This window comes from Nycticebus coucang, chromosome 22, assembly GCF_027406575.1.
Source record: "Nycticebus coucang isolate mNycCou1 chromosome 22, mNycCou1.pri, whole genome shotgun sequence".
NCBI classification, from domain to species: Eukaryota; Metazoa; Chordata; class Mammalia; order Primates; family Lorisidae; genus Nycticebus; species Nycticebus coucang.
Window position 1 is genome coordinate 50,171,941 of NC_069801.1, and position 12,372 is coordinate 50,184,312.

General features: G+C 53.7%; 1 protein-coding gene across 11 annotated transcripts in view; it reads right to left on the reverse strand.

Moving 5' to 3' along the window:
- The window catches only part of LRP8 (LDL receptor related protein 8), an 80,069-nt gene that overhangs the window by 25,535 nt on the left and 42,162 nt on the right, over positions 1 to 12,372 (reverse strand). For 2 of the 11 annotated variants that reach the window (XM_053576505.1, XM_053576509.1), the window contains exons 4-8: positions 8,571 to 8,699; positions 4,589 to 4,972; positions 3,535 to 3,657; positions 2,347 to 2,469; positions 268 to 306 (exon numbers count right to left, since the gene is read on the reverse strand). In XM_053576505.1, coding sequence (XP_053432480.1) covers positions 268 to 306; positions 2,347 to 2,469; positions 3,535 to 3,657; positions 4,589 to 4,972; positions 8,571 to 8,699 — 798 coding nt within the window. The remainder of the gene's footprint in view (positions 1 to 267; positions 307 to 2,346; positions 2,470 to 3,534; positions 3,658 to 4,588; positions 4,973 to 8,570; positions 8,700 to 12,372) is intronic. The other 9 variants (XM_053576508.1, XM_053576510.1, XM_053576515.1 and 6 more) reach the window with 7 other exon arrangements.

Consider the following 12,372-nt stretch of genomic DNA (forward strand, 5'->3'; position numbering starts at 1 on the left):
GAGGTGGTCAGGGAGCCCAGGACTGATGTTCTCAGAGCATCTCCTGAGCTTTAGGATCATAGGTCAATTCCACAAGCCAAGAAAAGGTGCCATGCCCCTCTGCCCACCAGGGCCATGCACTGCCACTTTACCCAAGCCAAGCAGAGCTGAGCTGAGCCAGCCATGGCCATGCATACAGCTGGTCTGAGCTGCCCACCCCAGGCCATGCACAGATAAGGAGTGTCCCCACCTCCAGCCTGAGCCATGCTTAGGGAATGTCCCCTTTACCCCTGGGCCGCCTCCTGTTTCCCAGGAATGTTGGCAGAACTGAAAGAACAAGACCACAGCAACCTGATGACTGGAGGACCTGGGGATGACTCAGCCATGTCCAGCCCTAGGGGTGGGCTGAGGCACAGTACTTTGGAAAAGTCTCTGGGGGCACGACCTCCAGGAAGCCTTCTGTCCTCCAAGCCCTCCCTGAGTTCCCTACTACTTCCTGAGCTCTGCCCCTCCATTTCTCCTCCCATTCACTCACTGCCTCAATCTTATATCCACTCACTTCCTTCCTCTCCTTTTGCAGGTGGCAGCAACTCAACAATTCTATTTACTGAGCACTCGATGGAGTGGCATGTGTAGGATGGCTCTGAAAGGGAAAAGGGGACAGCTCAAAGTGATTCTGGCTTCTGGAGGGAGGGGCGAATCCTCCAGGTGTGAGGAGGGCAGGGTCAGGGAAGAGAAAGGATAGCAGGTCTGGACCTGTCCATCCCTGTCAGCCCTTCCCTAGAATGCCCGAAGGGAAACTCAGGTCCTTCCTAATTCTATCTAGTCCAAATGGAGCTGATTTTTCTGGGGACCTGGGAGAGACGGGGATAAAGTGCCCCGGAGAGGCCTGAGCAGCATTTGAGGCTTCCTTCCATGGAAGGAAGGAGCTCCGGGATCACTTTCTCCAGCCTGTGCACACCTGCACGCACACACTGCATGCATACGCCAGCATGCACGCACACACCAGCTTATGTGCAGAGGCACAAACAGGCCCACGGACTCCACAGACACATTCACGCAGAACACATGCAGAGAGGCAATTCCCCTGCCTTAGTCGCAGATGTGGGTAGAGACACTGGCCTCTCACTGACACGGGAACAGAAAGGACACACACGGACACAAACACATGCGTACATACTTCTCTTTGGTGTGTCGTGCAAAGGTGAGAGAGAAGAGAGAGTTTAGTAGGTTAGTAGGGCCTGGCCAACTCCAAATCTGGGTGTGTGAAGCTAAGCTCAGTGGCTCCTGCTTCCCTGTCCCTCTTCCATATAGGTTCCTTCTTCTGGGAGGTCTCTCGGCAGGGCCTGGGGGCAGGAGCATCAGCCCCCTGCATGCTTACATGTTGGCTGAATGACCTTCACTCAGCTCCTCTTCCTTTCATGATTAGTTTTTTTTTCTTTTGAATCTTTGAAAGGGGAGGAAATATGCTATTCCTGGGAAGCTCCAGAGAATGAAGCTCCTCTGAGTACCAGGATGGGAGGTGCTGGGGATAACAGTCTGCCAGGAGGTGGATGAGAGCGAGGCCGACATAGGCTCTGTCCTCTCTGGCTAAAAATTCCTCTAGCTCTGACCTTCTGGGAGCAGTAATGAAATGACCTGTGGAGCCCTGCTGATTCTCTGGAATGCCCACCCCACCTACAGCCCACAGCCTCTGTTCTTTCTAGCCTGGCAGCACCAGCTCTAGCTGTCAGGGCAGCTGCTTCATTCTTTTTTTTTTTTGCAGTTTTTGGCTGGGGCTGGGTTTGAACCTGCTACCTCCAGCATATGGGGCCAGCGCCCTACTCCTTGAACCCAGCTGCTTCATTCTGTTTCTCACTGTAGTACAGCCTACAGTCTGATGTCAGCAAGCCTGAGCTCCTCGGAGCTAAGGATGGTGCCACCTCCTGCTGCTGGGTCCGGCCTGCTCCGGCCCTGGGGAGTGTCTCACTTGGCTGCCTCCCTGCTGTTCCCCATCTCTCTATGCAGGACCTCCTCAGAGGCCAGGACCCTGGCTAGGTTAGCAGGGCAGCAATACTGAGGAAATGAGAAAGTTCCAGAGAACACACACTCAGAGGTCTGAAAATGAAGGGAATGAGGAGCAGAGGCCAAGTTTGTGAGAGGAAGTGTCATTTTTAAGCATGGGGCTAGAAAGGAAAGGCCTTTAGAACTTCATAGAGTTGCAGAACAAGAGGCCTCAGGGACAAAGGCCCCATCTAAAGCCCCCAGTCAGCACGGGAGTCCAGAGAGAGGGTCAGAACAGAGGGGCACTCGGGGGCCTTGAGCCCAGATGCTGGGACAGGGCATGACAGGAGGGTTAGCCAGCAGTTGAGCAGACAGGTACCGTACCACACTCTTTCAGGAGCTCATCTGACCAGTCCCGGCAGTCCTTCTGAGCGTCACACACTTTGCCGCCGTCCACGCACTCGCCACTCTTACACTGAAATCTGCGGGGACCCTCACAAGTTGACTCTGTTGGGCCGGACAGAGAGTGGACAGTGCCTGTGAGGCCTTGGATGGGAAGGGCTAGGCTGGGCCATGGCCCATAGGCAGTGAGCAGAGTTTCTGCACTAGCCACCACAGGTCCCTAGAGGGTGGCCTAGGACTGACAGCCAAATCCAGGGCTGTGGAAGCTCTGCTCACAGGATGAGATCCAGGCCTCGCCTAGCTGGGCCACAGGTGGTCTGAGCCTGATCTGGCAGTAGTAATGTCCTGGGAGGGACCTTGGAGGCTGGACTGACCATCTGCTGAGGGAGGACTTTTGCCCCATGGACCCTAAATATGGGAGGCTGCCTCACTGCCCAACCTGCTATCCGTTCCCTCAGATGACCAGTGAGTTGGAGTCCTTGCTCCTGCACAGGGCACGTGTTAACCACAAGAGCCATCTGAGATTTAAAGGGGCTCTTTGGAGAACAGGATCCAGACTCTGCTCCAGTTGGGAATTAGTGAGAAAAGCCACTCAAGAGGGCTGGGCACCTGTAGCTCAATTGTTAGGGTGCTGGCCACATGCTCTGGAACTGGTGGGTTCGAACCTGGCCCAGGCCTGTTAAACAAACAAACAAACAAACAAAAAAAATAGCTGGGTGTTGTGTTGGGAGCCTGTAGTCCCAGCTACAAGGGAGGCTGAGGCAAGAGACTTGCTCGAGCTCAAGAGTTTGAAGTTGCTGTGAGCTATGAGGCCAAGGTACTCTACTGAGGGGGACAAAGTGAGACTCTGTCTCAGTTTAAAAAAAAAAAAAAGCCACTCAGAGGCTTGGACCTGGACAAACAATGGGGGACCGGACTCCTTACCGTGCCCTTTCCTGTCCCCCTAGGCCTTGTTCAGCTTTTGCAAAGTCCTTAAACATCTAGTTCTGGTGTCAGAAGGAGCCCATGGAAGGGGAGCCAGGTGATTTAGGGGCAAGTGGTGCTCTGAAGGAAAATGCATTTCAGGAACCAAGGGGAGACTTCTTCCAACTCTGTTCTCTCCAGAGGCAGGAGAGCACTCAGAGCTTTCCCTCATGGAGGACGCTGTCCCTGTGCCCTGACCACACGCACCCTGTAGGCAGCCAGCTTCATCGCTCCCGTCTGGACAGTTCTGTTCCTGGTTGCAGCGCTCGATTGCAAGGACACAAGTCCCATCCCCACACTGGAACTCATCCCCATGGCAGGTACCCAGCGCTGCCGGGAGAGGGCAGGGAAGAGGGTCAGGGTCAATGAGGTGGAGGACAGCTCTCCTCCTCCCCTCCCCCCCACCCCTACACCATATTCAGAACCAGTGGCTGAGCTTAGGATACCTGCCCAAAGTACCTCCAGTGTACAGATGGGGAGACTGAAGCTCAGAGAGGGAGAAGGCCTTGCCCAGGGTCACACAGCACTCTGCCTGGCAGAGACAGGACTAAACCCAGGTCTCCTTTTCCCCTCTCTACCGCCTCTCACCCAGGTCACTCCTCCAGAACAGACACATGGCCTTCTTTTGAGTCTTAGTGCTTGTTACAATAACTTCATCCACTCTGCAAACCCCTCCTGAGCCAGGCACTGTGCTGGGGCTTGGGGGTAGGGAGTCCAGAGACCCCTAAGGGCAGTCTCATCCTTAGGAGCTCAGAGTGCAGGGGGGCTGGGGATACACAGATGGGAACATCATGGTGTGAGCTATGTTGTAAGAGAGGGCAGCTCAGGGACGTTTGCGAGCCAGGCAGAGGGGCCCAACCCAGCTGGGAAGGTCAGAGGAACCTGGGCCAGGCCTGGAAAGATGAGCAGGTGTAGCTGGTGGGGAACTGGGGAGGAATTCCCAAGTGCAGGGGTACAAGCAAGGGAACCAGTGGGTGCCTGTAACAGGAAAGGGTAGGGGTGGGGAGAATGACCGGGAGGGCGTCATGGCAGAGACACAGGTACCAGCGGAGAGGTGTGGTTTCTGGAGGTAGACCTGAGCTAGCATTTGTAAGCCACGTGACCTCAAACAAGTCACTTGACTTCTCCCTACCTCGTCTCCTCCGTAGTCAATCAGGGCAATACAGTCAGGGCCAGGTGAGGACAGGAAGCCTGCACCTGGCCGTCAGGTAGCCGGACCTGCAATCCCCGGAAGGGACTGGGCGGTATGGAGGGGGCTTACGGCAGTCGGCCTCGTCCGACTTGTCCTTGCAGTCGTGGTCGCCGTCGCAGAGCCAGCCCAGGTGCACGCACTCGCCGCTGCGGCAGGCGAACTGGGCGGCGGCGGCGCAGGCCGCGGGCGCGGACGTGGCCCCCGGGCCGGCGCGGCCACAGAGCTCGGCCACCTCGTCCGAGCGGTCCTCGCAGTCGAACTGGCGGTCGCAGACCCAGCGCTCCGGGATGCAGGCGCCGGCGTCACCGCCGCAGCGGAACTCGCGGGGCCCGCAGGCCGGGTGGGCGCAGCCGCGCTCGTCGCTGCCGTCGCCACAGTCGTCGTCGCCGTCGCACACGAACACGGCGGCCAGGCACGAGCGGTTGCTGCACTGGAACTCGTGCGGGGCGCACACTGCGCGGGACAGAGAGCCGGTCGGCCCGCCGCCTCCCAGCCCTGCCAACCGGGGGCCCCGTGGTCCTGCCGGCGGGGGCTCGGACCCTCACTATGGGCCAGGACCAGTCCCTCCGGGGGGCTTGAGTGGCCGGCGCACAGGCCAGCACAGTAAAGGGGCCCCAGCACCGGCACGCCAGGGGAAGACTTGCCCTGCCCGGGCCTCCCCGGGAAACGAGAATTCCTGCTCTGCTGCGCCGCGCCTTGGGCGCCGAGGGGACTGAAAAGCTGTGGGGCGCTGCCTGTGTTGAGGGAGCTTTGATGTTCCCAAGAATTGTTTTGTAGCAGGACACTGACCCTTCCCAGGGAACAGGGTCTGGGGTTGCCGCCTTATAGCATTGCTGTACATAACCTGCACTGCTCGGCCTATGGGCCCTGGCCTGGAGTGTCTCTGACCATGTCACCTCACTCATGAACATACTTCCGCCAAAGCCACACTAGACCATTTGCTGGGCCCAGGGTGCAGGTGCCACCTCTGGGTTGGTGCTCAAGTTGGCCCACCAGCTGGAAACCCCCTCCTTGCACACCATGACCTTTACCGCCTGCAGGGATGGGTTTTTGCACTTCACGGACTCAAATTCAGCCTTGTCCATAACACACTCAGTGTTCCCTCGCTTAGGAAATCTCCCTCTGTCTTCCTTTTTGTCTGTTCTTCACAGCCTGCTCAGGCGTCCAGGCTTCATATCCTTCTCCATCTGTCCCATGACCACAAAGGATCTCGGGACAACCCTCTTTTGTCCTGAGGGTCTGGCACAGAGCTCCCTGCAGTAAATGGGTGTGGAGTGGATGGTACTGGACTGGTCCAGGTGGGAGGTGTAATCATGGGCTGTGCAGTAATTAAGGGTATAGGCCCCTGGATGGAGTTGAAACACATTCTTCTTAGTAAAGTATCACAAGAATGAAGGAGCAAGAATCCAAGGTACTCAATACTAATATGAAGCCAGTAGACGATCTAATACATGCCCATGTAAGAGAAAAGCTCAATTCAATTCAAGTTTGGGGCCAGGGGAACGAAGTAGTGGGGGGAGGGGAGAAAGGAGGGGGTTGGCTGTATTCCCACTTAATGGGCACAATGTTAGCGGGTACCTTTTGTGGGCCCGGACACAATTGTAAGAGGGGCTTTACCTAAAAAATGCAAACGCTGTAACCTAATTCTTTGAACCCTCAAATTAATCTGAAACAATTAAAAAAAAAAAAAAAGAAAGAAAGGGTATAGGTCCCGGACCTGCCTGGGCCGTTAGGCTTCTCTCTGGTAGGCTGGTCTGAGCCCAGAGGCAGACAGCACTAGAGACCAGCCAACCCAACTGCCAGTTTACAGATGGGAAAACTGAGGCCCAGAGAGGGGAGCAACATGCCCAAGGTCACACTGTTGATGGAGATAAGAGAACTAGAACTCAGTTTGGGGTGTTTCCTTCTTACTCTGACTCCTCCTCTCAGCATTATGGTTTTTTCCTCCCTTCCCGGAGCGTAAGCTCTTTTCAGGGCAGCGACCTCCTCAGCTCCTTCCCTCCTTGGTGTCCTCACATACAGGCCAAAAACAGGGGGCCAGGTGGGCCTGCGGGCCGTGGCTGTGGCCACAGGTAACAGGCAGGTGGTAGCACCTTCTCTTTCCACCTGGGGGAGCTCATAGTCTGTGTCTATTTTCTGATGGAAAAAATGTCAATTCTCATTGTTAGTGGACATGAAATAGAGTGATGTCTTCAGTTTCATAACACAGGGAGTACACATCATGTATTTCTGACAGCTGTACCACGTTTCTGATGGTGTCAGTTCCCCTTCCAGGCCTCTGCGGCTCCCAGAGCTGTCATTCCTCAGAGTACACTACTGGCTAGAGCAGCCAGCCCCTCCTGCCTGTGCTGAGCTAGCTCCTATGTGTCCAGCAGGCAGGACCCGCTGCCTTCTGACCGCTCTGAGAGAAGTGCTTCTTAACAACGAGTTTTCTCTGGGGTTTTTAAGCTGACAGTAACTTTAAGATCCACCCTCTCAGCGGGCGCCTGTAGTCCCAGCTACTTGGGAGGCTGAGGCAAGAGAATTGCTTAAGCTCAGGAGTTGGAGGTTGCTGTGAGCTGTGTGAGGCCACAGCACTCTGCCGAGGGCCATAGAGTGGGACTCTGTCTCTACCAAAAAAAAAAAAAAAGATCCACCCTCTCAGGCCAGCCTACGTCCAGAGACTCCATCCCACACTTGTAAATGGGAGAAGCTCTAAGAGATGGGAAGGGAAGGATTCTTGTTTCTCTGCCCAGGTGGATGGGAGCTGCAGCAGAAAAGCTTAACATGACCTCCTACTATCTCTGATCCCTGTAATTAATGGGAAATGTTCCTGTCCCACCATGCCCTAGTTAGAGATGCATCTGCCCCCTGCGGTAGTAGGCTTCATATTGGAGGAATCCTCTGACTCTGGGGGGCAGCAGGGAAAGGAGGGAACAGGACTCTCATCAGTCGAGGAGTCTCAGTTAAATTATTGCAGCTGAAGAAAGAAGCCAGTGCCATCACTGGGGCTTTGAAATTGCTCAGCCCAGCCAGCATCTCCCCCCACCCCCAAATGCTTCCTGCTTCAGATACATCCAAACTCCAGACTTAGAATCTTGGAGTGCTATGACTCAGAAGCCCCTGGAGGAGATGGCAGTTCCCCCGGGCCAGGAAGGATGGATAGGATGCAAATATAGACGCTGGTGGATGGGAGTGGGGGTGAGCGGCAGTGATGGCAAGTGCCTGGCAAAAACCCTCCTGAGTGACCACCTGTATCTCAGCCCAGCCTCGTGGCCTGCTAATGACAGCCAGTCTGTCTGCCCTGTTAATCACGTGTGCCCAGAGGGAAGACTATATAGAATTCGCCTCGCTAGCCCTTTCAGAACGTGGCTCGAGGCCTGGCACACAGTAGGTACCCATCGAATGGAAACAAGCAAGGTGGGGTCATGCTCCCCACTGCTGGCCCACTCTCTGGGAAGGAAATAATCCTGTGTTTGAAGCTCAGTGATGTGGAACTGTCCCAGTGGCCACTTCCATCTGTCCCTGCTGAGGCTGCTAAGCATGTCTTCCCCACCCCGTGACAACTGTGCTTGAATCTGAGATTTCAGCAACAGTCGTCTATCTCACGTCAGGAGTCTGCCTGTCCCCCAGCACTGCCAGTGCCCTGGCTCAGGTCACCACGATTTCTCAGTTCAGCCACCCACCCCGCCCCGGCTCCCCCTCCCTAGCTCGGGGATAGGTAGCTTTGTGAGATGAATGAGCAGATGTCAGGCGTAGAAAAAGCTCATGGGCTTTGCTGTCCAGACCTGAATTTGAATCTCAGTTGCATCACTCAGCCTTGGGCACTTTTCCTCCCTTGTCTGAGCCTCAGTTTCCTCACGTATGAAATGGTGATGATAATGGCTCCTCATGAGTTGGTTGTGAGGATGAAGAAAATAAATGTCTCCAAAGTGACTGGCCATGGCTAGCGTTCCAGTCATTATCCTTTCCTCCCTAGCTACCAAGCTTCTCAGAGAACTAGGCCCCTCCCCAGAAGTGGCTGCCACTCTCTGAGGCTTGGCAGACGCTGGGGCTCTGACCCCGGACTCACAGGTGGCGCAGCCGGCCTCATCCGCTCCACCCTCGCAGTCCTTCTCCCCGTCGCAGCGCCATGAGGCAGGCACACACTTGTGGCTGGTGGGTCCACAACTCAGCTTCTCTGCGGGACACACCTGCTTGGCTGTGGAAACAGACATCCATGCATGGCTTAGCCAAGGGGCCCACAGGGCATGGTGCCAACCAGTCCTACCACCTGCTTCCACCCTGCTGGCCTGAGGGCCTAGGAGTCTGTCAGGGCCCTCCCCCTTCATGGCTCAGTTTCTTCATTTTGAGAAGTCCAACTCTTCCCTAGGGCTTTCCAAATTCTAAATATGACTCCTGATTAACGGTCTTTCACGGCCCCCTGGTCCCTGGCACTTAAGTCCCTCCTGGACTCACTGACTCCTGCCTGCCTCACCTGGCTGCACCTCCCACCCCTCCAAACCTCTTCTGAAAGCTCCAGCATCATAGAGCCACCATGCCCTGCTCGCTGAAGACTCGGCCATTTCCCAGATGTGTGTGCCTTTGGAAGAGAAATTCCCCATCCGGGCCTCAGTTTGACTCCCAGATCAGTGACCCCATGATCTGAATCTGTAAATTTAGAGGGCTCACTGAGGTTCCAGCAGCTCCAGCCCATACCCTTCCAACCCCATCCCCCAGTGATGGTGCTGGGCCCGCTGCTGAGAGCAGCCACTGCACGGCAGGGCCCAGCGGGACGGCACAGCTATAATTACTGCAGCCTCAATCAGAGGCTGACTCAATCAGGTGCCTGATGCCCCAGGGTTGATTCTCAATTTGGAAGAATGAGAACCCTACTCAGGGCTAGGGACAGATGCATCTTAGACCTCCATGGATGGCTCCCTACTGCCTTCCAAGGCCTGCGGGAGGCCCAATCTCAGTGGTCTCTATGATGAGCCAGGCATTTAATTTTCACAATAACCCAGCAGGGTGAGAGGATTATGCCCTGGCCTCCAGCTTGGAGGTCGAGGACACAGACTCTGAAGCCTGGCTGACTGAGTTCAAATCCTAGCTCCATCACTCACTGGCCATGTGACCTTGGCCAACAATTCTCACCTCTGAGCCAGTAAAGTGGGGATAATATCATTATTTGTCTCAAAGGATTGTTATGACAACTAAGTTAATGTCTATAAACTACTGTAGCTCTTCTCAGTAGAGAACAGCTAGCCCAGATCTTGCTAAATGTTACCTGTTATTCACACATTAACAGGTGAGGGCGCTGAGTCTTGTTTGTTCATACCATGAGTATTTGAGCCTATGTGTACGAACATGGTGGTGAGCGTTGAGTTCTAGTTACACAGCTGGTAAAGAACAGCGTAAGGATTCAAAGTCAGCTGTGTTTGATGCCAGAGATGGCATAGGCCACGTCACCCTTGGAGGCAATGGGCCACTTGCGCTTCACCCCCAATTTTATTTTCTGAACTCAGAACAATTTCCCTCCCTCTTCTATAGCTGGGATGAAAGACCACAGGGATGGAGAAAAGGGCACAGATAAGTTGGGGAGAGGGCCGGTGCCTAAGTCAAGAAACAACTACTGCTAGGGGAGTATCTTAGACACCCACCAAGTGAAGGCCCCAAAGTTATTCCTATGAGCAAAAGGAATCTCTTGGAATCCACTGGGAATACAGGATTCATAGGATTCATGTTATAGAAATTTCCCTTTACAAATAACTATCAGGTAGAGAGGTAGAGCTCTGGAAAGCACTGATACTCAACAGACCTTTTCTTAGAGACAGAGTCTCACTCTGTCACCCAGGCTGGACTGCAGTGGCATGATCATAGCTCACTGTAACCTCTAACTTCTGGGCTTAGGAAATCCTCCCACCTCAGCCTCCGGAGCATCTAGGACTACAAGTGCATACCACCCATGCCTGGCTAATTTTACTATTTTTGTAGAAATGGGGTCTTGCTATGTTGCCCAGGCTAGCCTCAAACTCCTGGTCTCAAGTGATTCTCCCACCTTAGCCTCCCAAAGTGCTGGTATTACAGACATGAGCCACTGTGTCTGGCCTTAGAGACCTTTGAAAAACACCACCTCAGGGTTATCATGTGGGGTGGTGAAGGGAGACTGGGACTTGGAGATGAGGCCCTTGCAGGGCATTTCTATCACCAACATACTGCAGGGCCTCAGGTAAGCGCTTTCCTCCAGGCCCCATAAGGACACAAGGGAGCTGATGCTTACCAGCATTTCCCAGAGGGTCCTCAGAGGAAGGGGGTGAAGAAACTATTATTAGAAGTGCAGGCTCCTGGGCCGCTGCTCATGCCAACTGAGCTCAGACTTTGAGGCCAGAGCCCAGGAATCTGCATAATAGTAACTCCCTACCCAAACCCAGGTGTTGCCATGCTCCTCTGTATGAGAACCCGAGTCAACATTCACCATGATAAAAGTGATAGAGGTGTTCCGTATGTTTGCATGCCCCTGAGATGGCAATGGGATGGAAGGGCAAGGTGATCACTTATGCCTAAGCCAGGCCTCATAAGACAGAACCTCCCAGGGGAGTTTATCGAGCACCTACAATGTGTTAGTCTGCTCCATATATATATATATATATATTTATTTATTTATTTATTTATTTTTTGCAGTTTTTGGCTGGGGTTTGAACTCGCCACCTCCGGGATATGGGGCTGGTGCTCTACTCCTTTGAGCCACAGGTGCTGCTCTCTATGCCAAATATTTTACATTCTCCCATTTCACTCTGCCTGGTCTGAACATTGGTGTCCCCTCAAAATTTATGTTGGAACTTAATCCCCCAATGTGATAGTTTTAAGAGTTGGGGTCTTGGGCGGCACCTGTGGCTCAGTGAGCAGGGCGCTGGCCCCACATGCCGAGGGTGGCAGGTTCAAACCCAGCCCTGGCCAAACTGCAACAAAAAAAAAATAGCCGGGTGTTGTGGCGGGCGCCTGTAGTCCCAGCTACTTGGGAGGCTGAGGCAGGAGAATCACCTAAGCCCAGGAGTTGGAGGTTGCTGTGAGCTGTGTGATGCCACGGCACTCTACGGAGGGCAATAAAGTGAAACTCTGTCTCTACAAAAAAAAAAAAAAGAGTTGGGGTCTGAGGAGGTGATTAAGACATGAGGGTGGAGCCCTCGAGAATGCGATTAGTGCCCTTTTAAAAGGCCAGAGGGATTCCTTCCCTTTCAACATTGTGAGGATAAAGCAAGAAGGTGCCATCTATAAGGAACTGGCCCTCACTGAATCTGCCCGCTGCCTTGATCTTGGACTTCCCAGCCTCTAGACCTGTGAGCAATAAATTTCTGTTATTTATAAATTACTCAATTGAAAGTATTTTGTAATAACAGCCAAAAGGACTAAAATAATCCCTAACCCTCACCTGGACAGGTAAGCAGGCAAATTCCAGAGGCACCATTCATAAAGAGTATCATGTCTGTTAGCTCCTGGAGTGGAGGGGGAGAGCAGTCTTGCAGGTAAGCATTCTATTTTACAGATGAGGAAACTGAGGTTTAGAGAAACCAAGTCCTGGCCCAAACATGCACAACAGGTAAGAGACAGAGTCTGGGTTCCTGTGATTAGAACCTTGCCCTTTCTATCAAACCACACACACTCCAGAACCAGCCCAAAGTCTCCTCCTGATAGCCCAGGTGACTGAAATGGCCCTTGGCTGTAGGCACCACCTTCAAAAGCCTGTTTCTGCAGACCCCAGTGCAGCAGGCAGCCGCTCGAACTTTTAATGAATATTTATACAGTTAATTGCATAACCTTTCAGCAAGGACAATGATTAAACAATCTGTCTGCTTCCTTTCTTTATAATTAATAAGACATTTGCTGTGTCCCTAAAT